At 37.4% G+C, this 24,947-nt stretch overlaps 2 protein-coding genes, 2 long non-coding RNA genes and 1 pseudogene across 14 annotated transcripts; 4 read left to right on the top strand and 1 right to left on the bottom strand.

Annotated features, from left to right (window-relative positions):
• The first annotated feature begins 739 nt into the window (after positions 1-739).
• LOC147483716 (cysteine desulfurase 1, chloroplastic-like) lies at positions 740-4,880 on the top strand. Of its 3 annotated transcripts, none has more exons than XM_086575843.1 (7): positions 740-880; positions 1,118-1,277; positions 1,382-1,568; positions 2,547-2,635; positions 2,755-2,794; positions 2,932-2,998; positions 4,613-4,880. In XM_086575843.1, exons 2-7 carry the CDS (start codon positions 1,224-1,226, stop codon positions 4,659-4,661), a joined length of 486 nt encoding a protein of 161 aa, XP_086431969.1. In that variant the 5' UTR covers positions 740-880; positions 1,118-1,223; the 3' UTR covers positions 4,662-4,880. The 3 variants fall into 3 exon arrangements, with proteins under 3 accessions (XP_086431969.1, XP_086431968.1, XP_086431972.1); XM_086575842.1 differs by having other exon boundaries at positions 2,755-2,827; XM_086575846.1 differs by lacking the exon at positions 2,547-2,635 and having other exon boundaries at positions 2,771-2,827.
• A 5,025-nt stretch (positions 4,881-9,905) lies between these two features.
• On the bottom strand, positions 9,906-13,140 carry LOC147483715 (uncharacterized). The gene is made up of 2 exons (XR_015203720.1): positions 11,860-13,140; positions 9,906-10,392 (listed from the first exon to the last, which is right to left on the bottom strand). It is a non-coding gene; the product is annotated as an uncharacterized LOC147483715 (long non-coding RNA).
• A 2,437-nt stretch (positions 13,141-15,577) lies between these two features.
• LOC147483714 (uncharacterized) lies at positions 15,578-17,173 on the top strand. The gene is made up of 3 exons (XR_015205567.1): positions 15,578-15,727; positions 16,058-16,524; positions 16,676-17,173. It is a non-coding gene; the product is annotated as an uncharacterized LOC147483714 (long non-coding RNA).
• A 1,056-nt stretch (positions 17,174-18,229) lies between these two features.
• Positions 18,230-21,181, top strand: LOC147483713 (F-box/kelch-repeat protein At1g30090 pseudogene; annotated as a pseudogene). Its single transcript, XR_015206790.1, has 2 exons — positions 18,230-18,523; positions 19,276-21,181. The product of XR_015206790.1 is annotated as an F-box/kelch-repeat protein At1g30090 pseudogene (transcript).
• Positions 21,182-22,980: 1,799 nt separating this feature from the next.
• LOC147483712 (ent-kaurene synthase-like 1) lies at positions 22,981-24,050 on the top strand. 8 transcript variants are annotated; one of them, XM_086579875.1, is made up of 6 exons: positions 22,981-23,166; positions 23,279-23,399; positions 23,478-23,575; positions 23,650-23,718; positions 23,817-23,873; positions 23,963-24,050. In XM_086579875.1, the coding sequence occupies exons 2-5, from the start codon at positions 23,320-23,322 to the stop codon at positions 23,846-23,848; spliced, it is 279 nt and encodes a 92-aa protein (XP_086436001.1). In that variant the 5' UTR covers positions 22,981-23,166; positions 23,279-23,319; the 3' UTR covers positions 23,849-23,873; positions 23,963-24,050. The 8 variants fall into 8 exon arrangements, 3 of the variants coding, with proteins under 3 accessions (XP_086436001.1, XP_086435999.1, XP_086436000.1); XM_086579873.1 differs by having other exon boundaries at positions 23,650-23,873; positions 23,963-24,039; XM_086579874.1 differs by lacking the exon at positions 23,963-24,050 and having other exon boundaries at positions 23,817-23,917.
• Positions 24,051-24,947: the final 897 nt, after the last annotated feature.

Genomic DNA, 24,947 nt, shown 5'->3' with positions numbered 1-24,947 from the left:
TCTATTATCTCCATGGAACATATGAAGTTGGAATTGTGGCTAGTGAGTATCTTGTGCGAAAAAGTGTGGATGATATAATCAGATTTAGGGAGGTTTGCTGCAGTGAGCCACTTACCAATCTACTGCAACTCTTTCGAAAATACCCAGACCGCCCTGATTTTGATCTTAGAAGGGAATTTCGAATACAATGTCCTGTGACTCTTCCAATGGTACTCCTTGTGAAAACTGCACAAGTTTCCTTACCAGGTAATCTTGTTGGATCTCTAGTACACGCATTCAGACAAGGCCAAGAAATCATTCTCTTCATTGAGCAAACACTAATGCCACCAGCGGGCCGGTTCGCAAAAGATTTCTTTTCAGTTGCAAAAGATTTGTGGAGATATGGCGACTTTAGTGTTCTCCTCCCTGAGGAGTATCGTCAACGTCAATCCGGTTTGCATCTGGATCTGAATCGTGCTCGTCAGATCCTTTTTAAATTGAAGGAATCAATGTATCTCGACATTAATTATCAAGTTCTTCTTCATCCCATTATTGATCGCATCCTTGCTGAAACCCCCTCAACGCTTGAAGATCTATATACATCTATAGAGCAATTGTTTGTCGAGATGTTGCATTGTGTTTTTAGACAACTACCGATTGCAATATTCAAAAGCTTGAGTGAGAGCCCAACTGAGGAGTTCCAAGAAAGAGTACGACTTGCCATGAAATTCCTCTTTCAAATCGAATCGTTGGACGATCATATTCAATGGTCACTTCCCGAAGGATCTGGTATCTCAGAGTTTCTAACGGATGAAGCTTCGACAAGGTTTGAAGGTCCACTGGCACGGCTCAATGAGATTGTTCGGAGGCCTGTAGGGGAAAGGGAAGTTTAAGCGCCAAAGTAAGGGTTTTTTTATTATTTTTTATCTGAAGTGTAAAAGCTGAAGTTTAATTAACTATTCGATTTCATTTGTTTGGAATTGTCACTTGAGGTACTTATGTAATCGTGGTATTCATTTCTTGAGGAACTTATGTAATCTAGTATGTTTTTAGATCCCTTTTAACACAGTTGATGCAAGAAGCTTTACTGAAAATAATCTTCATCATGAATTCTTACTAATTTCTCCCTGCACTTTAGTGCAAGAGCCGCTGATGAATATGAAACAGCGCGGATAAAGGTGTCTCGTTTCATTAATGCATTAGAGTCTACTGAGATTGTTTTTACATGAAATGCGACAGAGGCTATGAATCTTGTAGCCTACTCTTGGGGCCTATTGAATTTAAGACCAGGGGATGAGGTAAATCCTTGTACTTGGTTCTTTATTTTTCACTGGTTACCCAAGCATTTCAGCTTATGGCACTTTGCTTGTCTCCTTTAAAATCTTCTTTTGCTTTCATGCAGATCATACTTACGATTGCCGAACATCACAGTGCCATAGTTCCTTTTCAAATTGTGGCTCAAAAGACTGGTGCGACACTCAAATTTGCTAGTTTAACAGAAGAAGAAGTTCCTGATATCGATAAGTTGAAAGAAATGCTGTCAGAGAAGACAAAACTTGTGGTCACTCATCATGTCTCCAACACTCTTGGTAGGTGTGTTCTTTTTCTTTTTTAAAGTTTTCTGTTCTCCTTTCTCATACCTTGTCTCTGTTAAAGCTTTTATTCTACCTGGTGTGATGGCTTGATGGGTATGTTCACCCTTCATAGATGTTCACATGACCCTTTTCGAAAGAGTGTGTGGGCATAAAATAGAAGAGCGATGAGGGAATGCTTATGTTTAGTTGGTTTCAGTTATTTTTCAAGGTAAGTGATAATCTAAGGTTAGAATGAAGATGGTTATTGGACATAAATATTCTTTTGAAAAATTAATGGAAAGTAGGATAGTGTGGGTCGTAGGTCACTATAACTTGGTGTGGCATGGGAGTGGATTGAAAGCTCAGGAGCTCAGGTTGTCACACTGTTAAACTGTGCAAGGAGAAAAGACGAGAGTTTTCTGGGTAATTACAAGAGGAATAGACTTAGGGGACAAGAGTTGATTAGGTGTATGCAATGAGTCGACACAGAAAAGACTGACCACAGGACAGCAAAATGTGATTGGTCCAGACAAGCAACTTAAACCACCTCAGAAAATGGGGGCCGTTTTGAAGGGGTTACCTCCAAGAGGAAATGGTTTAGAAACTAAGTTACTTTGTCACGGATACAAAGTGACTGATATCCCTGATTTCTTTTGATTTTTGTTAATTCATTCTTATCAAGTTATCATTGTCATGGTCAACATTTTATAGCAATACTGAGGTTGACAATGTATAATTCATTATTTTGTGTTGTCTACTCTATTTTCTTCTTTGATTTACATCTGTTGTGTGACATTGTAATTATAACTAGGCTTTTTCCAGTGTTTATTATTTTGTTGAATAGAACAGAACTTCCCTTGTTGCATTTGACAGAAGTTCTTAGTTTGATATGTTGTTTGAACATTTTTCCATAATGGATTATCTTTGTGTTTTTGGGTTCTGTTCTTCCAATTAAGGATATTACAAGTTGGTCTCACAATGTTGGGGCAAAAGTACTTGTAGATGCTTGTCAAAGTGTTCCACATATGGTGGTTGATGTGCAAAGTCTAGATGTCGATTTCCTTGTTGCATCATCGCACAAGGTTCGTATAATCTAAAATGAGGCTTTTGAAACCTATTTCTACATGTACTTTAATTGTTGTTACTATGTTTCATCCCTATGATTATCCATACATGAAATTAAGTAATAAACATGTCTCAGATGTGTGGGTCTACAGGCGCTGGATTCCTATATGGCAAAAGTAAGCTCTTGTCTGGCATGCCTCCTTTCCTAGGTAATCTTGGACTGAAAGGGTTTTCTTAGTAAGAGATTTTAGCTGATATTCAAGTTTTAAGACTGGTTCTACCACAATTTGTAACTTGCTTTTTTATGTTTCAGGCGGTGGCGAAATGATTTCTGATGTATTCTTAGATCATTCCACATATGCAGAACGACCTCCTTCCAGGTTAGTGAATTTGTTTGGAGCCTAACATACACTAAACTACAAATTGAACGGCTAGAATTGTGCACTACAAATTGAATGACTAGAATTGTGTTTGAAGTTAGAACCCATTATTTGATGAGACATAATTTACTTTGTAAAAGAGCACTGATATATATCTCTGAGAAGATTGATATGGCCTAGGTTTCTGTCTAGAAAGTCATTTGCCTGGTCATTTAATGGCTTGTTAACTATTCCTTTTCCCTTTTGCTTTCACACACCTATTGTCTTTCGTTTTGGGTTAGGTTATTGACACCAAGTCTATGGTTTAATCACCTGCAGACTGTTGTTGCTCACTTGCTCATCTGCCTACCCTATATTGGACAAAGGGTCTGTCTGTATGCATATTCATGTATTTATTTGATTGCTTAAATTCCTGCTGTAAGGAGGGACACATTTTTTTTGACCATTCTGACAACGTTGAGATATCCCAATGAGCGGTTTTTTCTAGGGAAGGATCATAATGGTGAGTAGATCGTACTTCACTAGAATTATGCCTCTGGTACACTGTATCGGTCCACATGTTGTCAGGAGCAATGCAAGGCTGTAGCCTTCCCAATTGGCCTTTAGGCACCTTGGCTGCTCCTTACTTAACACCTTTGACAACAAATCCCAACCATTTTCACTAATCTCAGCCTTGGAGGGACCGACTGCTTAGCTATGCCTTTGACAACATAGATTTATATAGATGGCTGAAGTTATTGACGAATTGTGTGTTTGATGGAAGAAATTTGTAGATTCTAGTACACACATCGTCTGAATTACTGATGAAATTACTGGCCTTAGGTTAAGACTTCAGAATTTATTTGTTCAGATGGGTAGTTTGCGTGGACGTATTGGTGACTGATTACCTTTGGATAGCGTTAATTTTTTTTGCATTACTCTTTTAGCTTGTTTTTGGATAATATTGGTGATGCATAAAGTGTGTGGCTTTTTATCTGATTTTCCATTTTCTGTTGTTGCCCATATAGTTAACATTACCCTCTCAAGTATTTGAATGGACGGTAAACAATAAGATAGAATGGATCCTATTGTTGGTGTGAAGATTTCATGTTTTCTCTAAATAGAAAAACAGGGTGAAGAAATCAAGCTAGAATTGGGAGTTACCTCAGATCATGAGATTCTATTTTATGTGATTTAAACAGTGTTCTAAAAAACGGCCTAGGCGCTAGGCGGTGCCTAGCCGAACTGTTTAGGCCTATAACCGGTGGTCCAATTAGACGGACCAGGCAGGCTGATTAATTGGCCTAGGAGGTTTTTTTTTTTTTTTTTTTTTTTTTTTCAATTTAAGAGGTCTGTCCAACCATGATTTACTTTGACAGATTTGTCTTGAACTTACATGGGACTTGCCTTTTTTTTTTATTTGTATCTTATTCGTGTGTACATGACCATCCTCATGAGCCCACTTCAAGAGAATTGGTCATCCTCATGAGCCCACTTCAAGAGAATCTGACGGTTTACCATTTGTTTCCTGCTTGAGTTGCTGTAAGGAGGGACATAGCAGGACCAGTTTCCGTATGGCCCATCTTTCATTATCCTTTTGCAGTCTATGCTAACAGTTTCTCCTATCGGATGCAGGTATGTCCAGAGTTACCAAGAGAAGGAGAAGTTGGAACACCGGTACTGAAGTAATGCATCATCTGCTTCACGTGAAATGGAAGTTTGATATTTTTCTTGTTAGGTTTCAAGGTTGCTCTAAGCGCAGTAGAGCTGCAGTTTTACATTTCTTGCCTTGTTAATGTATTGAAAGTTTAAACATATTTTGTGTGTTTTCCAGTAGAATAAGCAGATATATACTGTATTACAAATTTGGGACATCAATTTCTAGTTCAAACGATTTGTGGTTTTTGCATGTGTGGTGGTATTCTAAGTTGTTGACATTAGAATAAGCAGATGTACTGTATTGCAGGATACATGACTAAGTTATTAGTTGGTTAGAATGGTATTTCGAGATACTGAATACACTGGAGTGCCTTATTAATATACGTACAATGGATTAAGGTCACTAAACCCACACAAGTTCATTTGTTGTACGTGTAGTCAAAATGCTTCAACCATTTTATACCAGCACTTCCTAATCTTTTTAGGTATTAACATAAACACTTGAGCAGTCCACATTTGAAAGGATTTACATGTAGCCAAAATTTCTTGAGGGTTCTTCTGAATTAGATCGGTGAGCAATTGATTACCCGTTGTTATGTTGGCTCATCATTAGTCATTTGTGCATATTATTATAAACTAGCAATTGTTCTGTTTCCATTTACTTGTTGTTCTAGTTTAGTAATGTAAAACATACAATATATTATTAATTTAATCTGGGGTTAGGACTCAAAATATATCAAAGTTGTGATTTTTATTATTATTATTATTAATTTCAATAAGTTTAATGTTGACCTGTTGATTGGACTTCAGGTTTGATACTACATCTCAATGCGTCGCACAACTTATGATGCTTCTTTCTCTACAATCAACCACGGTGTAAGGGGAAATAGGAAGCGATATGTAGTAGGAAATATGAAGCGTAAAAGAAGACCATACGTATTAGTTGAGATTAGCCCTGGTGGAGGAGAGCGAAGATGGGATGAGTTGCCTCCAGAACTTTTACGTCATATTTTCCGGAAAGTTCCCTTCTACCTACTCTACGTGAGTACCTCTTGTGTGTGTAAATTATGGCGTTCATCGGTACTTGATGTTCTGTTTCCCATTCCAGGGATGCTCGATTTGAAAAAAATTGATACCATGTCTCGATGTTTTCGCAACCTTCTGGTAGACCAACTGTTCACATATCGATGCCAAGGAGACCTGAAAAAAGAAAAAAAAAAGTATCAGAAAAGTGACATATCACAGTGCCCCGACTCATCAAGTGACTCCAGAGGATGCCGTTAGAGTTCTTGTGAGCCGTGACAGGTGGGACACGTAGACAGCCCAAACTAACTATTTTCCTATATAAGAAAAGTGAGAGGAGGCCGAAACTAACAAAGCTGAACTCTCTTCTCTCTCAACTTTCTTCTCCATTAACAATAATAAAATTTCACTGATGCAAAGAAGATTTCTTGCAACTAAGGCCTCCCAAAAGACACAAAACAGAGAGAGAGAGAAAGAGACCAAAGTGTAGTCTTAAAACATAGTTAGAAATTGAAGAATCATGTTAGCACTAATAAATATCAAGTTTTAAATGACAGATAACCCTAAATCGCATAGGCGCAGACATCAAAGACAAAGGAAGCCACTCAACCAGAAATATGAGGCATCAGAAATCTACACTAAATCATCATCTTCCTAAATACAAGCAATAATTAAAAAAACATAAAAAAGATGCACAATCGAACCTACTTCTCTATTCCATAGAAGCCTAAAGAAGTGAATATGGTACCCAAAAGGCAGAATGGGCCCTATGATTGATGAGCCCTAAATACAACACGTTTTCCTTTCTTTTCACTTTTTTTCTTTTGGTAAATGACAGAAAATTACAATTGCATTCTTGTATTCTATCACAAATAGATGTCTCCAAGCCCACACACAAGAAGTAGTTACGTAAAAGGTGATGGATGACTTAGCGCTGACACCCATGTCAAATATCTCCCAACTCACCTATCTCTGGCATTGCTCTTCTAGAAGGTAGTTGGTGTCACTTTCACACCGTGTGTGTATAGATGTGGCGAGTAGATAAGAGAGTTCAATTTCCAACGTCTACTTAACTATTGACTTTCAAAACAGCTACATCAATAATTCCATTTGACTTTAGGCTCTCGGTATTGGATATTCACAATAAAAAATGTGGTTTTAATCAAGATCCACTGACTAAGCTACATGATACCCAATCCTCCCTTTATTATTGCACACCATTTCTCATCCAAAGGCAACGGCTTTCCTATACCGGAATCCCTACAGCATATGAAATTCCTTTTCAGCCTTCCCCATCTTTCATACATAACTTCAGCCTCTATATAAATCTATGTCATCAAAGGCGTAACTAAGGAGTCAGTCCCTCCGAGGCTGAGATTAGTGAAAATAGTTAGGGTTTGTTATCAAAGGTGTTCGTGAGGAGCAGCCAAGGTGCCTTAAGGCGCCAGTTGGGAAGACTACAACCTTGCATCGCTCCTGACAACATGTGGACCTATACAGTGTACCAGAGGCAAGTAAAGTATGATCTACTCACCATGGTGATCCTTCACTAGAAAAATCACCTCATTGGGATATCTCAACCTTGTCAGAGGGTACAAAAAACATGGGCCTTCCAAACGTACATGCATCTTCGGCCAAGGTTAGAGACAGTAGAATGAGCTATTTTTTCTGGGAATGATCACCACTGTGAGGAGATCGTATCCACAAAGAAAAGCCATTAATCTAAACGAATCTAAACCAATATCATAAACTTAAGCTTTCCACTGCCCAAACCATTTCCGTCTTTTCTTGCCTTCTCCAAGTTAAGTGTGGTAAAAGCACTTCCCGTGTCTGAGACATTGCAGTGACTTATTGTTGAACCTATGCATCTTTACCTTGTGTGAGATTATGGAATAAAGTGAAGCAGGGAAACGAGGCTGAAAGATGAAGAATATGAAGAGCAGACAATAAACATACCCAATCGATGAAGAACAGATAAAGAAAGTTGATGTCTTAAAGAAAGCATCGTTAAGCGCAAACAAATTGGAAACCAAACTTGTTCCCTAAACACAATTTAAAAGTAAATTAAAAAAAGAATAATCTAACCTCTTCCATGTGGAGAGAGATTTTCAAGATGAAGAAGAGATGTTGCTGAATATGTTTTTTTTCTTTGGGAAAGTATCGAAACGGTTGGTTAACTGGAAACTTTGGGCAACAGATTAGAAGACCATACCTATCTGTTCGAGGTGGAAGTTGGGTAAAAAAGTATACGCCCTTGGTAGTAAACTGATTAGTGCTTATTTATCGTCAATTGTGCTTATTTTTGTAGCCAATGTACTTGCAGGCGCAACTCGCGTGCCCGTTTACGATAAATGATTAGTATACGCCCATTCTACAACCCTGGGTACGATAACATTTTATGAGAATAAGCACGTTATCACGTTCGACAATTGGGTTGTAGAATTGGCAAATCCCCGATACCATTTGGATATTATGATCCATTACAATATTCTTTAATGTTGCCTTTTGGTGAATATGGTTGGGACTTGGGTGTGCATCGTAGCAATACAAGAAGAATTAGTTGTCGCAGTTACTATCGTATATTTTGCGGTGTTGCTTTCGAATATGTGATTATAAATTTGAATCTTTGGAGATGGATTGGAGCATGTCAATGGAATTCATTATAAACAATGTTAAAGACATTAAATAGGTATGCAGAAATTAGTAGGTATAGGTTCTTTTGCCTTTGTCAATCTTTGAGAACGGACTCGAATTAGTTCTCAAGTATTGAGGGCCCTAGAAGCACGTATTTTTTCAGTCTTTTTTCCACTATGGTGAATTGTGTATTACTAATTATGGTGATGGCAACAACTCATTTAGACTCTAACTTTATGACTATATTTGGTTATTAGATATTTTTTTGTTGGAAGAATTTGTTAGAGCAGTATTTGAGTTCATTTTAAATATTTTCAAATTTGTTTCAAGTATTTTTATTCAATTTGGGAGTGTAATAGTGCATTCATCTTATATTGACAACTCATGTGCAGATCAGGAGTGCAATAGTGCATTCATTTTTAGCTACTGATTCACATCTGATTTCTGGCGTGCTATATTTGAAATCAAATCCCAAGAGTTAACAGTTCATTTTAATTAATTATTATGCATCTTCTACTTTGTGTCCTACCCTGCCTCTCTATTTAAGAATGTAGAATTTAGGCTGAATATATGACATGCAAAGTATGGTTCATTTTTGTCAGGAGCATTAACCTTTTTGTTTTTATTTTTGTTTTTATCTTCTTTGCCAATTAGTTTGAGGTTTTGTTCTGCCCAGGGTTTGGGTTTCTCTACGTGGTCAATGAGATGGTTTGAAATTTGTGTCTTAGGTTAGTTTCAGTAACGAATAGAGAATGTGTCTCATTGTTACCCGTCCATTTAACAGGTGAAATTTATTCAAATGCAATTAACCATATACTGTCCACAAGTCCTTTTTCAGTGTCCGGATTAGCTTAATTAAATTGTTATATTTGGCAAACAACGGATGTCTATCTTCAGGAGATCTGAGACATCAAAGTGATGAGCTTCTCCTAATGTTGAGCTTTTGAGTTCCAATGCACCATTGGAGACAGCAAACAACTCTCATGTGATTTTGTTATTGCCCTGGTAGATTGCGAATAAATAATATTTGATTTGTCATGCAACAATGATGTTAATAATGGCTATTAGATTTGGTTTACCATGCAACAGTGATGCAACAACATTTTTTAAGTAAATAGTTGTTCTATAAAACAACCTAACAGGTAAGTTGAGCCTCTTTTCTTGATGTCCAAAATTCTCAGTGAGGGATAAGATTAGGTTAGTAGCCTTCCTAAATAACCTTCAATCAAGTGATATTAAAGTGTTTAAACCAGAGTCTGACAGAAAGTCCAAGTTAGGTAGATTTTCATCGAAGCCAAACCAACAGACATAACCCCCGAACTGCAACTATGTTAGTACCATAGGACTTCCCAATTGACTATCAAAGAAGTCACCGCTCACCTCGGTAATGACTTGCACGCAATTCCACCACAAAAATTCATAGCAGAAATGCATAAACCAGCAGCACTTGTTGGTTCTGAATTGGGACTTGGGAGCGCAGTTCAGAGCAAAAAAATTCACAAGCCCATGCATCACACCCGTTTTTTTGACAAATTAGAACCAGGAAAGCCTGGAAACATCCGAGCAAAGCCTGAGATATTGGGTCAGACTTAACACTACATGCAAACTCACGACCCAATGAATAATACCTTGCGATTAAAAACAGTCAGAATGTAAATAATCAAAGTCTACAGATGGGAAGCCGTAACTGTTATTAAACAGTTTAATCTCTAATGATCATCACTAATACGCACAACTACAATCAGGACAAAGCCTCTCTCCACAGATCTCGCATTCCATCATGTCAAGATAAATAGAAAGTTGCGGTTCTCCACATTCTCTTTATGGGAAAAACTTCGCATGTATTTTTCATCGACAAAGACTGCTGCAGATTCAGAACCACAAGTTTCTTTTGGCCATCAATATCAGCAGTATCTATGGTTACAGAAGATCTTCGAGTAATAAGTGCTCCAGTTTAGGAAGTTTTCTAACAATGACAGATGCTCAGTTAGCTCCAATTTGTCCACCTAGGCAGAGATACCTAATGTTCTTGCAAAGCTAGGCTACTGATTTCCCACCTTCTGGTAGACCAACTGTTCACATATCGATGCCAAGGAGACCTGAAAAAAGAAAAAAAAAAAAAGAATCAGAAAATTGACACATCACAGTGCGACTCATCAAGTGACTCCAGAGGATGCTGTTAGAGTTCTTGTGAGCCGTGACAGGTGGGACACGTAGACAGCCCAAACTAACTATTTTCCCATATAAGAAAAGTGAGAGGAGGCTGAAACTAACAAAGCTGAACTCTCTTCTCTCTCAACTTTCTTCTCCATTAACAATAATAAAATTTCACTGATGCAAAGAAGATTTCTTGCAAGTAAGGCCTCCCAAAAGACACAAAACAGAGGAGAGACCAAAGTGTAGTCTTAAAACATAGTTAGAAATTGAAGAATCGGGTTAGCACTAATAAATTTCAAGTTTTAAATGACAGATAACCCTAAATCGCAGAGGCGCAGCCGCGCAGACATCAAAGACAAAGGAAGCCACTCAACCAGAAATATGAGGCATCAGATATCTACACTAAATCATCATCTTCCTAAATACAAGCAATAATTAAAAAACATAAAAAGATGCACAATCGAACCTACTTCTCTATTCCATAGAAGCCTAAAGAAGTGAATATGGTACCCAAAAGGCAGAATGGGCCCTATGATTGATGAGCCCTAAATACAACACGTTTTCCTTTCTTTTCACTTTTTTTCTTTTGGTAAATGACAGAAAATTACAATTGCATTCTTGTATTCTATCACAAATAGATGTCTCCAAGCCCACACACAAGAAGTAGTTACGTAAAAGGTGATGGATGACTTAGCGCTGACACCCATGTCAAATATCTCCCAACTCACCTATCTCTGGCATTGCTCTTCTAGAAGGTAGTTGGTGTCACTTTCACACCGTGTGTGTATAGATGTGGCGAGTAGACAAAGAGAGTTCAATTTCCAACGTCTACTTAACTATTGACTTTCAAAACAGCTACATCAATAATTCCATTTGACTTTAGGCTCTCGGTATTGGATATTCACAATAAAAAATGTGGTTTTAATCAAGATCCACTGACCAAGCTACATGATACCCAATCCTCCCTTTATTATTGCACACCATTTCTCATCCAAAGGCGACGGCTTTCCTATACCGGAATCCCTACAGCATATGAAATTCCTTTTCAGCCTTCCCCATCTTTCATACATGGCGATCCTTCACTAGAAAAATCAGCTCATTGGGATATCTCAACCTTGTCAGAGGGTACAAAAAACATGGGCCTTCCAAACGTACATGCATCTTCGGCCAAGGTTAGAGACAGTAGAATGAGCTATTTTTTCTGGGAATGATCACCACTGTGAGGAGATCGTATCCACAAAGAAAAGCCATTAATTCATTCTGTTCAATCTATTTTGAAATTCAAGTGGGCGGCTATGTCTAATTTCAAAGAGAGAGAGAGGAAAGCTAGTTCCCATACAAAGTGAGCTGTTGTATGCATATCAGAACTTGTAAAGAACGATAATTAAATAATTGGGTACATCAATTACCTCTTTCAGCAATGTAGACGATGGCAGTTTCCTTGAGCCCCACACTAGTATGCAGTTAGCCCCCAATAGTTACTAAACAATTTAGCCCCCTTCTAAACAACCTAAGCTTCTTCCCAAATATGACCAACTACATTTAGGACAACTCTTCACAACACATACCTTTTCAAACCTCAAACCAATTCACGAATCTCTTCATCCCACTTTTTTGCTTTTATGCCCCAGTATAAAGAAAGCAGTAGAAGATGGCATGTTACCTGAGCCCCACACTAATAAACAGGTAGCCCTAATAGTTAATAAACAGGCCAGCCTCAAATAAACAGCCTAAGCCTCTTCACTAAGCCCAACAACATTTAAGACACAGATTCTCTTCACAACCCAAATGCCTTTTCAAACCTGAAACCATTTCACGAATCTCTCCATCCCACTTCTTTGCTTTTATGCCCTGATATAAAGGAAGCTGTAGAAGATGGCAAGTTCCTTGAGCCCCACACTAATAAACAGTTGGCCCCTAATAGTCAATAAACAGTTGAGTCCCTAATAAACAGCCTAAGCCTCTTAAGTCTTAACTAATAATAATGCCCAACTACATTTAGGACACAACTTCTCTTCACAACACAAATAACTTTCCAAACCTGAAAACTCACGAGTCTCTTCATACCATTTCTTGCTTTTACACCCCATATAAAGGAAGTTGTGGAAGATATCTTAATCCTTGAACCCCAACATTGATCAGACAGTGCATTTCAAATGCATGTTGTGTAAATTTAATGTAACTTATATGAGCTATATAATAAAGTTAATAACCATATGACTGCCAACCATAAAAAGAACCAAAATTACCTACCTTTTCCACTAGAAACTAAACATGAAAGGACCATATATGAAGCTATAAAGATACAATCTTTTACATAATAATTTAAAGTAATTCAACCAACCCAAGAGCTAAAAGCCTAATGTCAAAAACTGTTACACTTAAAAACACTACATTAGTTGTTACCTTGAGCAGATCAAGCACATACTAAGAAGCAACAACAGCAATTAATGGCAACATGCACCTTCAAAAACTTAAAATACTGAACCCCAAATAATGAAATCGACAAAGAATAATCAAAATTAAGTAAATTGGTTCAAAACCAAAGTATTAAAAACTCAAAAAGACGAGAAATGGAAAAGCTCTCATCTTGTCTGATATTTGAATTAGAACCTTCGGAAACAGAGATAAACTTGTTACTTTTAGAAATTAATATTTAACGACCAAAATTAAACATGTTCAGCAGATAAGTAAAAGAGAACATTTTGTTCAATAGATCGAACAATTATGGCCTAAAATGAATCTCGAAACCCTAGCCACCCAAAACCAAAAATTACCCACCTTGGTTTTGAGGAAAGGATGAGTTCTGTGGATATACAAGTAAATAAATAAAACAAGTGACAATCCTGTGGATATGGTCATATATGAAATCATGTTTCCTGTTGTTGAAAAAATGGTTTAGATTTAGTATAAAAGTGATGCTACATTGTAAAACCTCAGCAGTGAATCGTTTCTTTTGTGGTTTTTTATGGAGTACATTTAAGTTCGACGTGTGGGGGCAGGCAATATGTTCTTGCATTGTAGCGTCATGCTTTTTGGTTCCCTTGAAATTTATCTTTTCCTCTCTTTCAGATTAACGCATTCAGGTGGTGGGATAGCAGAAGAGTTGCTCAGTGAAATGTTTGAAAGTGACAGTGACACGTCAGAAGATGGAATCAGTCTGCTAGTCTGCCGGAAATTGTTGAAACTGATGAATGGAGATGTCCAATATCTCAGAGAAGCAGGCAAATCGTCCTTCATTACCAAGGCCCAAGTATAGACATTTCTAGAAGTCTATGCTCTGGGATTCACTCTACGCTGCTCAAAGAGGAAGAGAACACTAATGTAAGAGATCCACTTCGCATTGAACAGAAAGGGAGCACTAATGTTTGGAATCTCTGTTGCTTCTAGTTGTATAGAGTTGAATAACTTTCTTTTGATCCGAACTTGGTGTTAACATTGAGTTGGTTTTCTGGTTCAAGTGGATGCAATCTTGCCTGTGAATTTATGTTTTCTCTTGCTGTATTGTGAAGCCTAGCACACTTAAACTGTGACAGGGAACGGACGCGAATGGATTCGCAACTCTATGGCTTCTGTGCAGATAATTATATTTAATTAATTGTTTCCGATGGGACAATATAATAGTTTAATTCCTATGAAATGTGAAAATGAAAGAGGAGAAAAAACATATTCCAGGAGTTCCAGTTCACCAACCAAACGACAGATTATTGCTCTCTTTTTCTTATAAGCAAGTTTGCAAACGACCCCTCTGGTGTGGAGAGATGTATAACATAACCCTCAGTCGGATATCCCTCATGTGTAGACTATAGAGAGATGTATGACATCACTCGTAAACATGAGGAATCTGATTGATCTCTTCGATGGAGCCATGGCGCCACAAACAAAAAGCCTGCCTCAGGGATCAGGAGGTCTGCATTAAACCGTTGCAGTTAATTTTGAAAAACTACAACACCTAAAATTGCCATGCAGAGCCAACAATGAGAATCTCTCAGAACGGTGAAAGAAAAGGTACACATGGAGAAATATCAAGAAATGGAAGACAGGCATCACTGAGGAAGAACAATAATTTTGAAGTTAGTCAGTAAAAACAACAAAATATTATCACGGAAATTTTCTTTCCCTCTTTCCCTTAAACTTAGTTTGAGAACGAACAAAAGAGATGCACTTCTGAACCAACTAAAATTAGGCAGTGACCGCCCCAAGTCTACAGCAACATCCATCAAAATCTAACTACCCAAACTAAAAATTCAGTGCTCACGTCTTCCCCCTGAAGAGGACGCGTTTCAATTGGAAACCATATACAAACAACTTTTTCCAAAAGACTTGCAGATCCCCCAACAAAAACAGACAGCATTTACACCAATCCCCATCTCAACAGAAGAACATCGAACTGCTAACGTTCTCATGAAGTTTGGGGAGTTCAGGCACAGGAATAGTCCCCGCAGATGTCAGGCCACCACGACCTGAAGATGCTTCAGACATCTCATCAAACTTCATAAACTGTGAAACCTGAGCAGCAGCCAGATGAGCGTAGCAAACTGGGGCAACTGCATTAAGCAAAAAATAGAATTTCAAACACTATGAGACTAAGGTAGAATTCTAAACATTATGACACTAAAGCGGGATTTGAAACAAGAATTTCAGAACTCACAAAATCAGAAAATTTAACACTTTTCAGGTACTTGGTTGAAAGTAAGCTTAAAAAATAAAAACCAAAACATTTCATCAAAATTTCAGGCTTTCCGACGGAATTTGTATCTATGAAGTAAAACATTCCCATTCTTCATCCATTGATAGTAAAATAACTAGCTTGGATGCAATTTTAATTCACACGCAGCTGGTGTCGGTAAAAGTATTACAGCCAAGTTGTCAACTTGTCATCTGTCCAAAGAACAAATGACAAGCTCTTTAAAAATTGTAGATACAGGTATCAGTATTTTTCCAAGCTGCACTATGGTGCTTAAAAAGAGTATCAAATAAGTAAATGTCAATGGTCATGCTATCATATTGCGTGGAGGTGCTTAAACGGGAGATTTTCAAAATCTCGGGTTTTAAACGTTTTTCAAGTTTAAAACGCGTTTAAAACGGGTTTTTTTTAAAAAATCCGGGTTTTAAACTGGAACCAGACGCCTTGCCAATATCTCGGGTTTTAAACGCGTGTTTTTAAAAAAAAACGCCGAAATTTGGTGACAATGGGAGAAACGAGACAAGAGAGTCGTTTCTTAATTTATTAATTTCTAAAAATCTCTTGAAAAAAGGTTCTTCTGCATTAGATCGGTGAGCAATTGATTACCCGTTGTTATGTTGGCTTATTATTAGTCATTTGTGTATATTATTATAAACAAGCAATTGTTCTGTTTCCATTTACTTGTTGTTCTAGTTTAGTAATGTAAAACATACAATATATTATTAATTTAATCTGGGGTTAGGACTCAAAATATATCAAAGTTGTGATTTTTATTATTATTATTATTAACTTCAATAAGTTTAATGTTGACCTGTTGGTATTAGTATGATATATACTGGCATATTAAGTTATTATGGATTCGAAGCATAGTCTTTGTCTTCTATCTAATGCCGATATTTGTCTTCTGTTCTGGACTTCAGGTTTGATACTACATCTCAATGCGTCGCACAACTTATGATGTTTCTTTCTCTACAATCAACCACGGTGTAAGGAGAAATAGGAAGCGATATGTAGTAGGAAATATGAAGCGTAAAAGAAGACCATACGTATTAGTTGAGATTAGCCCTGGTGGAGGAGAGCGAAGATGGGATGAGTTGCCTCCAGAACTTTTACGTCATATTTTCCGGAAAGTTCCCTTCTACCTACTCTACGTGAGTACCTCTTGTGTGTGTAAATTATGGCGTTCATCGGTACTTGATGTTCTGTTTCCCATTCCAGGGATGCTCGATTTGAAAAAAATTGATACCATGTCTCGATGTTTTCGCAACCTCTACCTGATCTTTTTTAAAATTTTAATCGACACTCATCCCAAAACTCAATGGAAAACACTTACCACCCCGTCTCTTATTGGACTCAAGGGCCATGCCATTCATTACATTGCTGAAAGGTAATCCATGTACTGATCGATCTGGTTTTTCTTACATTAATCAATTAACATGCTTTACTTTTTCACAAAATTCAGACATACATGCAACAATTCATAGCAGCACCTTGTGTTGTATTTAGGCAAATATTCTGATATGAGGTAGACATTTCAGGACACCTTCTTTGGAGTATCTACATGCGAACAATGCAATCCAGCTTGGATTCTACCGGGAGGCATTATCTTACTGGAAGAATTTGAAAGGATTCACTTGTGATATTCGTCGGTTGGAAATCAGTAGTCTAGCGAGTGAACTTCGCCGTTGTTGCAAGAATATCAGGTATCTCTGCATACGTGGAAAACTTGGAGCCAAGGAAGCAATTGCTATCGTTAACAGTCTTCCTGAACTAAGGCGTTTATCCCTCGAAAGGTCATCTTTAACCATAGGTGCACTCTTGATATTTGATGGCCATAAAAAACTTGTGACACTGGATCTCCAGCACTCCATTTTTGTTGGTGAAAAATATCTCCCAAGTTTTTGTCATAGAGAACCTGACCAAGTACAGCTTCCTTTGTGTCAGGGTATAAAAGCTAAGAAGTGGAATGAAGATATTCGTGAAAAGGTTTCTGGGCGGAAAACATATCTGCGTTGTGAAGAGAAGTTGTGTCCTAAATGTTGGTTGCTGGGCATATTAGTTAGGGATAGCCCCCCCCCCCCCCCGGATTTTCAAAAATATTATGGTTACGGTATCATGTTTGCTTTGCTAAGGTAATCATCTTAATTTATTCTGTATAAGTCAGCAATAGTAATAGAAAATACTTAATGTTTAAAATTGATTAAAAAAATAATCATGAGAATATATGTCTTCCAATGTCTTCAGCTTTGACATTATTATCTCCTTTTCAGGTGTAGACGTCAGGGGCTGTATCCATTTCAGAATACTACTCCAATGGTAACTTGTGCTATAATTATGAGTGAAGGAGACTCTGCTGGCCCAAGTAGAATAATTTTGGTCCATAGCTTGGGTGAAATAAAAAAAGTTTGGAAAACCTTACCTCAGCCAGTCAGGAGTTTTCCTTGGCCAGAAGCCCTGGTGAACTTCCTTGAACTCATACTTGGCCTGTCTATGCTGTTGCCAAATACTTGTCTGTGCCGTTACTTGCACTTACCTCATTGAGTGAGTTGTCATACTGTGCACATGAAAGGAAAATTTGACTTGTACCCATTCCCCTGCTTATTAGGATTGTCGTCACTGGGATTTTCAAGGATGCAACCCTAGAACTGTATCCACAACTCAAGGTTTGTGAACATACTTTTTATGATTGGGAATATATATATCTGTATTTGGTTGGTAGCTGCTAGGGTAAATATCTTACCATTTGGTGATCGAACCTAGGATATCAATATTAAATCATTTCAATAAATTTGAGGCATCGTTTGCGTGTAAATTGTTCGGGATCATTCACCATACTAAAATGAACTGTTAAAAAGTTGGTTTTAGTTACCTTACTGGCTTACTGGTTTGGTTAGGAGGAAACTAACCTATTGTTCCACCACTACTTGTCAGTAAAAGCCTACAGCCACTTGTCCCAATTTTTAATTAAAAAAGGTGTAGATGGAATTTGTGCATTTCATTTATTTATAATATTGCGATAAACTCACAGTTTACTTTGCATTATGTGATGATCAGGAAGGAGAGTTCCTTGGCATCTGGTTTCTGTTGCATTTTTCTTCATATTGGTCAAACTCCCAGGTCCGTATTACCTGTACTGGGGGCGTATATTTATCCCACATTTTGCAAATGGTGGATTGCTGAGGGCCTAATGGTCTGCTATTATGTGGTATAAAAAGCCCCATGTCGCACCAGAAACAACCTTGCCGCAGACTTCAACACTTGATCATCAGTGTTAGTGAACACTGATAATGCTGTCTGGGAGGCTCGTGAAAGCATTGCTCTATCTCAGTGCGTGTATTCTGTTTTGCAGCAAGGTGTAAGCTTCGTCAGAGTTGTAGTTTATGGAGGTACGGTGGTATTTAATGTTGTTTAAACTATAGAGTTAGGAAAAAATTAATTTCTGTACTGATTTTTGCGAGAGTTTTTTGCTGAACATAGTTTAAGTAGGAAAAATATTAGCCCATGTGTTGTTTCTTAATTTGGATTTTTTGTATATCAGACGTTGTTTCCTAAAGAATGGTGTTTGTTGAGCTATTTTATGGTTGTTCTGTAGAACTTGGGCTGTTTAGTAAAGGAAGAAAGTTCATCTTTGTTCTGAATTTGAGCTCTATAGGGAAGGAAAGTTCTAGTCTCTTGTTGTTGGATTGGGTATGTGAGTTTTTGTGTAGAAAAAAATATGGGGAATTGTTGACTGGTTGTTTAAAGTTTTGAATATGAGCTGTATGGAGAAGATTGATGATTCATTTCTATGGTTTTCCTTAAAATTGGTTTTTTATGTTTTGTATGAAAGAAGATTTAAGGAAAGAATAATGTATTTTAGGGGGGAAAAGTAAGGTCTAGAGAAGAAACAAAGCACATTTTGGTTTGAGTTTTTGTTTGCATTAGTATTTTGATTGAGAAAGCAATGAAATATATATAGCTAACCCGAAATCTTTATATGTTCTTTTTTATTGATTCTATGTTGTTTGGATTTCTCTTTGACTTTTTGTACATTTCTTGAAGTGTAAGAAATAGAAGCCAGTTTTAATAGATGAAAAGTTCTAATAAAAATATTGATGGAGGAAATCTATTTATATCACCTTATATTTTTTAATCTCAGATTTGGTCTTTGGTCGACAAAGATTGATACACAGATTCAGGGATAGATTTGCAAAATCTGCATTTCTTGTTGAACTTGTTGACTGATCTGTTTTGTTGGGATTCTAGACCGTGTTGGATGAAGCAACAATTTAGACAGTGAAAGGCAGTGCACATCTCTTACTCTTTGAAGCGGGTGGAACTGTTAACTTGTTAAGCTATTAGAAAAGGATAAGTATCTGGATTTCCCTTCATAAGAGGAAGATGCAACACGTTCGATTTTCATGCCACCAGGCTCCAGTGCAAAAGTTAGGAGATTCAAAGATGTCAGACTATCACCTAAATTTAGAGTTGCTTCAATCCAATCATCATCCATTTTACAACTGAGTACTGAATGCCAATTAATAGCTGGAGGAGGAGGACCCCTAATTCCAGGTCTTCCCGATGATGTTGCACTTGACTGCCTCCTTCGACTTCCAGTTGAGAGCCATCCATCCTGCCGAGTTGTGTGCAAACGCTGGCATCTGCTGCTAGGCACTAAGGAAAGGTTTTTTAGCCGAAGGAAGGAGTTAGGCTATCAAGATCCCTGGCTCTTCATCTGTACCTACCAAAAATGCACCTCAAAGATTCAGTGGCAGGTCCTTGACCTAACTAATTTGTCTTGGCACACCATTCCACTGATGCCATGCAAGGAACGGATCTGCCCCCATGGTTTTAGGTGTATTTCCACACCCCGGGAAGGAACCATCTTTGTCTTTTGTGGCATGGTATCCGATCTGGATACTCCCCTTTATCTGGTACTAAAGTATGAGATTCATAAAAACTGTTGGAGTGTGATGAATAAGATGACCACTGCAAGCTCATTCTTTGCATGTGGTATAATTGATGGGATGGTTTATGTCGCTGGAGGTAGCAGTTCAGACCTTTTTGAGCTTGAATCAGCTGATGTTTTAGACCCCATCAAAGTTGGCAGCCTATTGCAAGCATGGGTGTTAATATGGCGTCCTATGTCGCAGCAGTACACAATGGCAAACTTCTTGTGACTGAAGGCTGGCTATGGCGTTTCTTTTTCTCACCTAGAGGTCAGGTTTACGACCCAAGATTGAACTGTTGGGAGACTATGTCTGCCAACCTGAGAGAAGGATGGACAGGATTAAGTGCGGTAGTTGATGGTCATTTGTTTGTGGTCTCTGAGCATGAAAGGATGAAATTGAAAGTTTATGATGTGAAAACTGATTCCTGGGGAAGTAGTTGTAGGTTCTCCTGTACCTGAGTAGATCGCCAAACCATTCTCTATGAACTCTAATGATAGCAGGATCTTTTGTGAGTAGGTTGCAACCTTCATGTTGCTATTGGTCACATGAGGAAGCTACATCTGAAATGTACCTCGGGAAAGGAATGGTGCTTCTTTTTTTAATGGAAAATAGTGAATGCACCAAAGACTTTATGCGGATGGTCACCTGCTAGCTCTCAGGTTCTGTTTGGCTAGTCATGTATTTTTCATTTTTATGTACTTTACTAATGGTTATGATTTGTTAGCATGTAAAACCATGGTGTTCATAAAGTCTGTGAGTGGTGACACAGACTCTGATTCAGTACGTCATGAAAAGAAAAGAGGAAAGAGAAAAAATAGCTAATTTCATTGATCATTGATCATAAGAACGGATATTGTATGCCAAATTGCTGTATATCAAATTATTTATAGTTTTACATAAAACCCTTACCCATGATATTGTGAGAATCTTTTCAGTTATCTTTACTTCTTACTGAAAGTGCCAACACTTCTCTCTCCCAGGTGGGTTCGTTCTTCATTGAAATTTCCCGTACTTCACCTCTTTTTCTCTCTCTATCTCTTATTCCATTTAAAAATTTTAAGTTATAACCACTTCAGTTGGATTTTTGTTTTTCAAAGATAAATCCTGATAACTTGGGGATCAGATTTTTGTAAGTTGGTTGGAATATAAACTGGTATTAGAGTATCAAATAAACAGATAGATTATAAGAACAGATTAGTTTTAGGTTTTGTGCTAATAGTGCCTAGTTTTCAACAATTCAGAGCTTTTTTTTTTTTATGTGTTGGGCACCACGACATCCTTGTCGATTTTCCATGCTTTTGGGCGTCATGGAAAGAAAGAGCTTGTTGAAGGAAGCTTTTAGAGGGAACTGTTGATCCTGGGAACCCAACAATTTTTGTTATCAATGCATTTGCTATAAGATCTTTGTAGCTTCTCAGGTTCCCTTGCATTCATAATGTCTAAGTTATTCTGAATTATAGATTAATAACATTCGTTTTCCCCCTACAAATACTTGAAAAGTTTCATTTATTGATCTCTGCTAGGGGTTTTGCGATCGTTAACAGTAGACTGTTGTGCTGCAAAGCTCTTTCTTGAGTTTTTATATGAAAGTTGAGGATCAGGTAATTTGTGAACAATTTTACTCATGCAGTGTATCAGAAGTTTGTTTTATCCTCTTACTATAATTGTATTTCATTTAGGTCTTTTTAGTTTATCGGAGATAATTTTTAGTCGATTACTCAAAAGAGCATTGTCTATACCAGAGAGTAGGGCTTGAAACCTTCCTATTTCAGCGAAATACAGGCTACATAAGCATATGACAGTTGGTGCAGTGCTTCCCTAGATACATGGGAAGTCACTTTCGGTTATAGAAAATATGGAAAACATGTTGATAAATGTCAGACTTCAGACCCTTCTGCCTAGTATAGATGATTTGTATCTGTAATTAAAACACATTCCTATGGTATCGAGGTGTATCCGCAGTATCACACCATTCACATAGAATCATTGAAACCCATTTCAAGGGAAGCTAAGTCGACATTTCTTGCATTTTTTCTATTACTTATCTTCCTTTATGTTATTTGTAGTCATTTATTAGAAGACATTTCAGCCTTATCTCATCATTTTACTACTACGGTGTTTATTACATCAATGTTGACTCTTTGTAATGTTTTTGTTATACAAACATGTGCCTTCACATTATCGAGGGAAGAAATGCATGACCGGGGAGGGTAATAAGGATGTCTATTGCTACTCAACTATGCTACTTTTTATGGTTTTGGTACATAGGTCACACATCTAAATGAATATCATATTAAGCTTTTAGTAATGCATTACTGAGGCGTGTAATTGAATAGAAAACTCTGTACTATGTTGTTATGTTTGTTAGCGTCTAATTCTGCAACTTAAATACCAAATCACCTTCCTTACCCTTTCTCCTTTGGTGCAAAATGTACTTATCTTGGATCGGAAATATTTATGTAATCTTGTTCTGTTTTGGATGATGTAGGTTTCCATGCTCAAAGAGCCGTGTAAATATTGCTAGTGGTACATAGCGGGTAAGGAATGTAAGCTTTTGACTATTTCTGCAAATTGTAGCACTTGGATCAAACCTTAAAAGGAATCTTTCCTCTTAAGCACTAAGTTTTAGCAAGATAGTGTTGAGAAGACAATTAATTAATAATCAACATCATTGCAACTACAATGTGGCTCTTTTACAGTACTTTTTTTTTTTTTGAAGAACCAACTTACATATTGGAAATTGTAGAGTTGGATAGAAAATCAATTGCTAATATAATGGAATGTTATCTCACCTCTATAATCCCGAATAATAAGAAACAGTAGTTGCTTAGCTGAAAAGCTTGGTAGGTAGTTTTTGTTCTCATCATCCGCAGTTCTTTTCTTCGGATGCTGGAAGCAACTCACGAGGGGAAATCTCTATCTAGCATATGTAGCAGAAGGACTGGGGAAGTCACAAAATTGGAAGGACATGGAAACATCAGAGGAAGAATGGGTCACTGTTTACTCACCGTCTACCACTGTAGCTGCTCTAGCTAAGCTTCAAGACATTAATTGCCTCAATTACTTGAGATGACTCTTAGAAAAGAGTGGCAACGCAGGTACTATCTTTTTACACTATCTGTGTCCTAAAGGTCTACTACGTTACTACATTGTCGCTTCACCTTTTTTTAATTAATTTTTTCATCCCTGCAATTGCTGTTGGTTGCTCAGTTCCGGCTGCTTATCCTCAGGATATATATACCGAACTCTGTATGGTAGACAGGCTTGAGAGGTTGGGAATAGATCGCCATTTTAAGAATAAAATTAGAAATGTTTTGGAAAGAACATACAGGTAATGGAGCCCAATTATTGGGTTTGTGTTCTAGTTAATTCAACACCTTGAAGAAATTTGACATTTACGAATTAACAGCTGCTGGCTAATGAAGGATGAAGAAATTTTCTATGAAATTTCCACATGCTCCATGGCATTTCGAATCTTACGTATGCATGGATATGACGTCTCTTCAGGTATTAGTAAAATCTATGATCATCTGCTTTTGTCTCCAACATAAAGTTAAATTCAGTGTACACTTTTGATGTAGATGAGTTAATTCAATTCAATGAAGAAGAGGGGTTCTTGAATACACTTGAAGGATATCAAAAGGACACAGGTGCTGTTCTAGAGTTATACCAAGCTTCACACATTGCACTCCCAGATGAGCTGTTTCTGGAAAAACTGAAATCCTGGTCCCATCAATATTTGAAACAGGAATTGTCTTACGGCTCAATGCATGCTCATAGGTTGCGTGAGAGCATTAGCAAAGAGGTAACTGGTTTTAGATTACAAACATGTTGGGGATCTGATCGTTATTCCTCTTCTTTTGCAAATACTTTTTTTTTTCATGGGCCTATTAGTGTTGACAACAAAGATTTCCTAGAATTGGCTGTGGAAGACTTCAATCTCTGTCAATCAATACAGCATAAAGAACTCAAACAGCTTGAAGATGCGTAAGGTTATGGTCTCGAGAAGAAAGTTTTTTATTGCTTGGGTAACCATGTTTAACACCTTTATTTTTCGTATTTGTAAATGCCTGCTAAATCTTGGACTGGTTTGTTTGTAAACTTCCAAAGTTTCTAAAGAAAACAAAAATCATTTTTGAGGCAGATGTTTTTGAGTGTCTTTTTTGTCCAGTCATTATAGATAGTATAATTCTTTGAGTCGTGTAGATAGATCTATTTTATTTTGTTTTTTAGGATGATCACTTTCTGATATAGTTCAGTGGTGTTATCGTTGAAACATCATGTTCCTGCATGATTAGCTACTCGTTGAAACATCATGTTCCATATGGCTTTCAGTCTCCATGTTATTCTCAATACTTAATTTTCATCCTTAATCTCCTGAAAACTGTATAACTAGCATATTAACAGGACAGAAATGGCAATGGTTTGCCTCCCTCAATCTCTAAGATTTGATTTTGAACTGTTACAGTCCCTATTAGAATATGATGTCAGAAGAGCTCAATAGGTTAACTTTCCTACTAACTGAATTATTCTCAAGGCCATATTATCGTTGGTGACTGGAAGTGCAAACTTACTCCTTACAAACTACTAGAATTATGAATGCCTAGCTAGGCACATTAGGAGTCTATCTAAGTTTTTCTGTCATCTAATGGGGACCAATGGCATCCCTCCCAATGCGTTCATTTATATCGTCTTGATTCAAGGGCTCTGTAGAGGCAGAAATTTGAAGGATGTTGCTAACTTTTGTGTTGAGATGTTGGAGGCTGGTCATTTCCCCAATATCTCACATTTACCACTTGATTGATGGTTTTGCAAGGACAAAGGAATCCAAGAAGCAGAGAGCACTGTTATGAGGTTGAGAGAAAGGGTTTTTGTCAAT

The sequence above is a fragment of the Coptis chinensis genome, chromosome 8, assembly GCF_015680905.1.
Source record: "Coptis chinensis isolate HL-2020 chromosome 8, ASM1568090v1, whole genome shotgun sequence".
In the NCBI taxonomy this organism is placed as follows: Eukaryota; Viridiplantae; Streptophyta; class Magnoliopsida; order Ranunculales; family Ranunculaceae; genus Coptis; species Coptis chinensis.
This window is presented reverse-complemented; position numbering and strand designations above follow the sequence as displayed.

Coding starts and splice junctions, on each gene's coding strand:
- LOC147483716 (XM_086575842.1), top strand. CDS start 1,224: ATGAATCTTGTAGCCTACTCTTGGGGCCTATTGAATTTAAGACCAGGG. Junction 2,636..2,754: donor TTGTTGCATCATCGCACAAG/GTTCGTATAATC, acceptor AACATGTCTCAG/ATGTGTGGGTCTACAGGCGC. Junction 2,828..2,931: donor TGGCATGCCTCCTTTCCTAG/GTAATCTTGGAC, acceptor TTTATGTTTCAG/GCGGTGGCGAAATGATTTCT.
- LOC147483712 (XM_086579873.1), top strand. CDS start 23,320: ATGGTAGACAGGCTTGAGAGGTTGGGAATAGATCGCCATTTTAAGAAT. Junction 23,400..23,477: donor GTTTTGGAAAGAACATACAG/GTAATGGAGCCC, acceptor ACGAATTAACAG/CTGCTGGCTAATGAAGGATG. Junction 23,576..23,649: donor TGGATATGACGTCTCTTCAG/GTATTAGTAAAA, acceptor CTTTTGATGTAG/ATGAGTTAATTCAATTCAAT.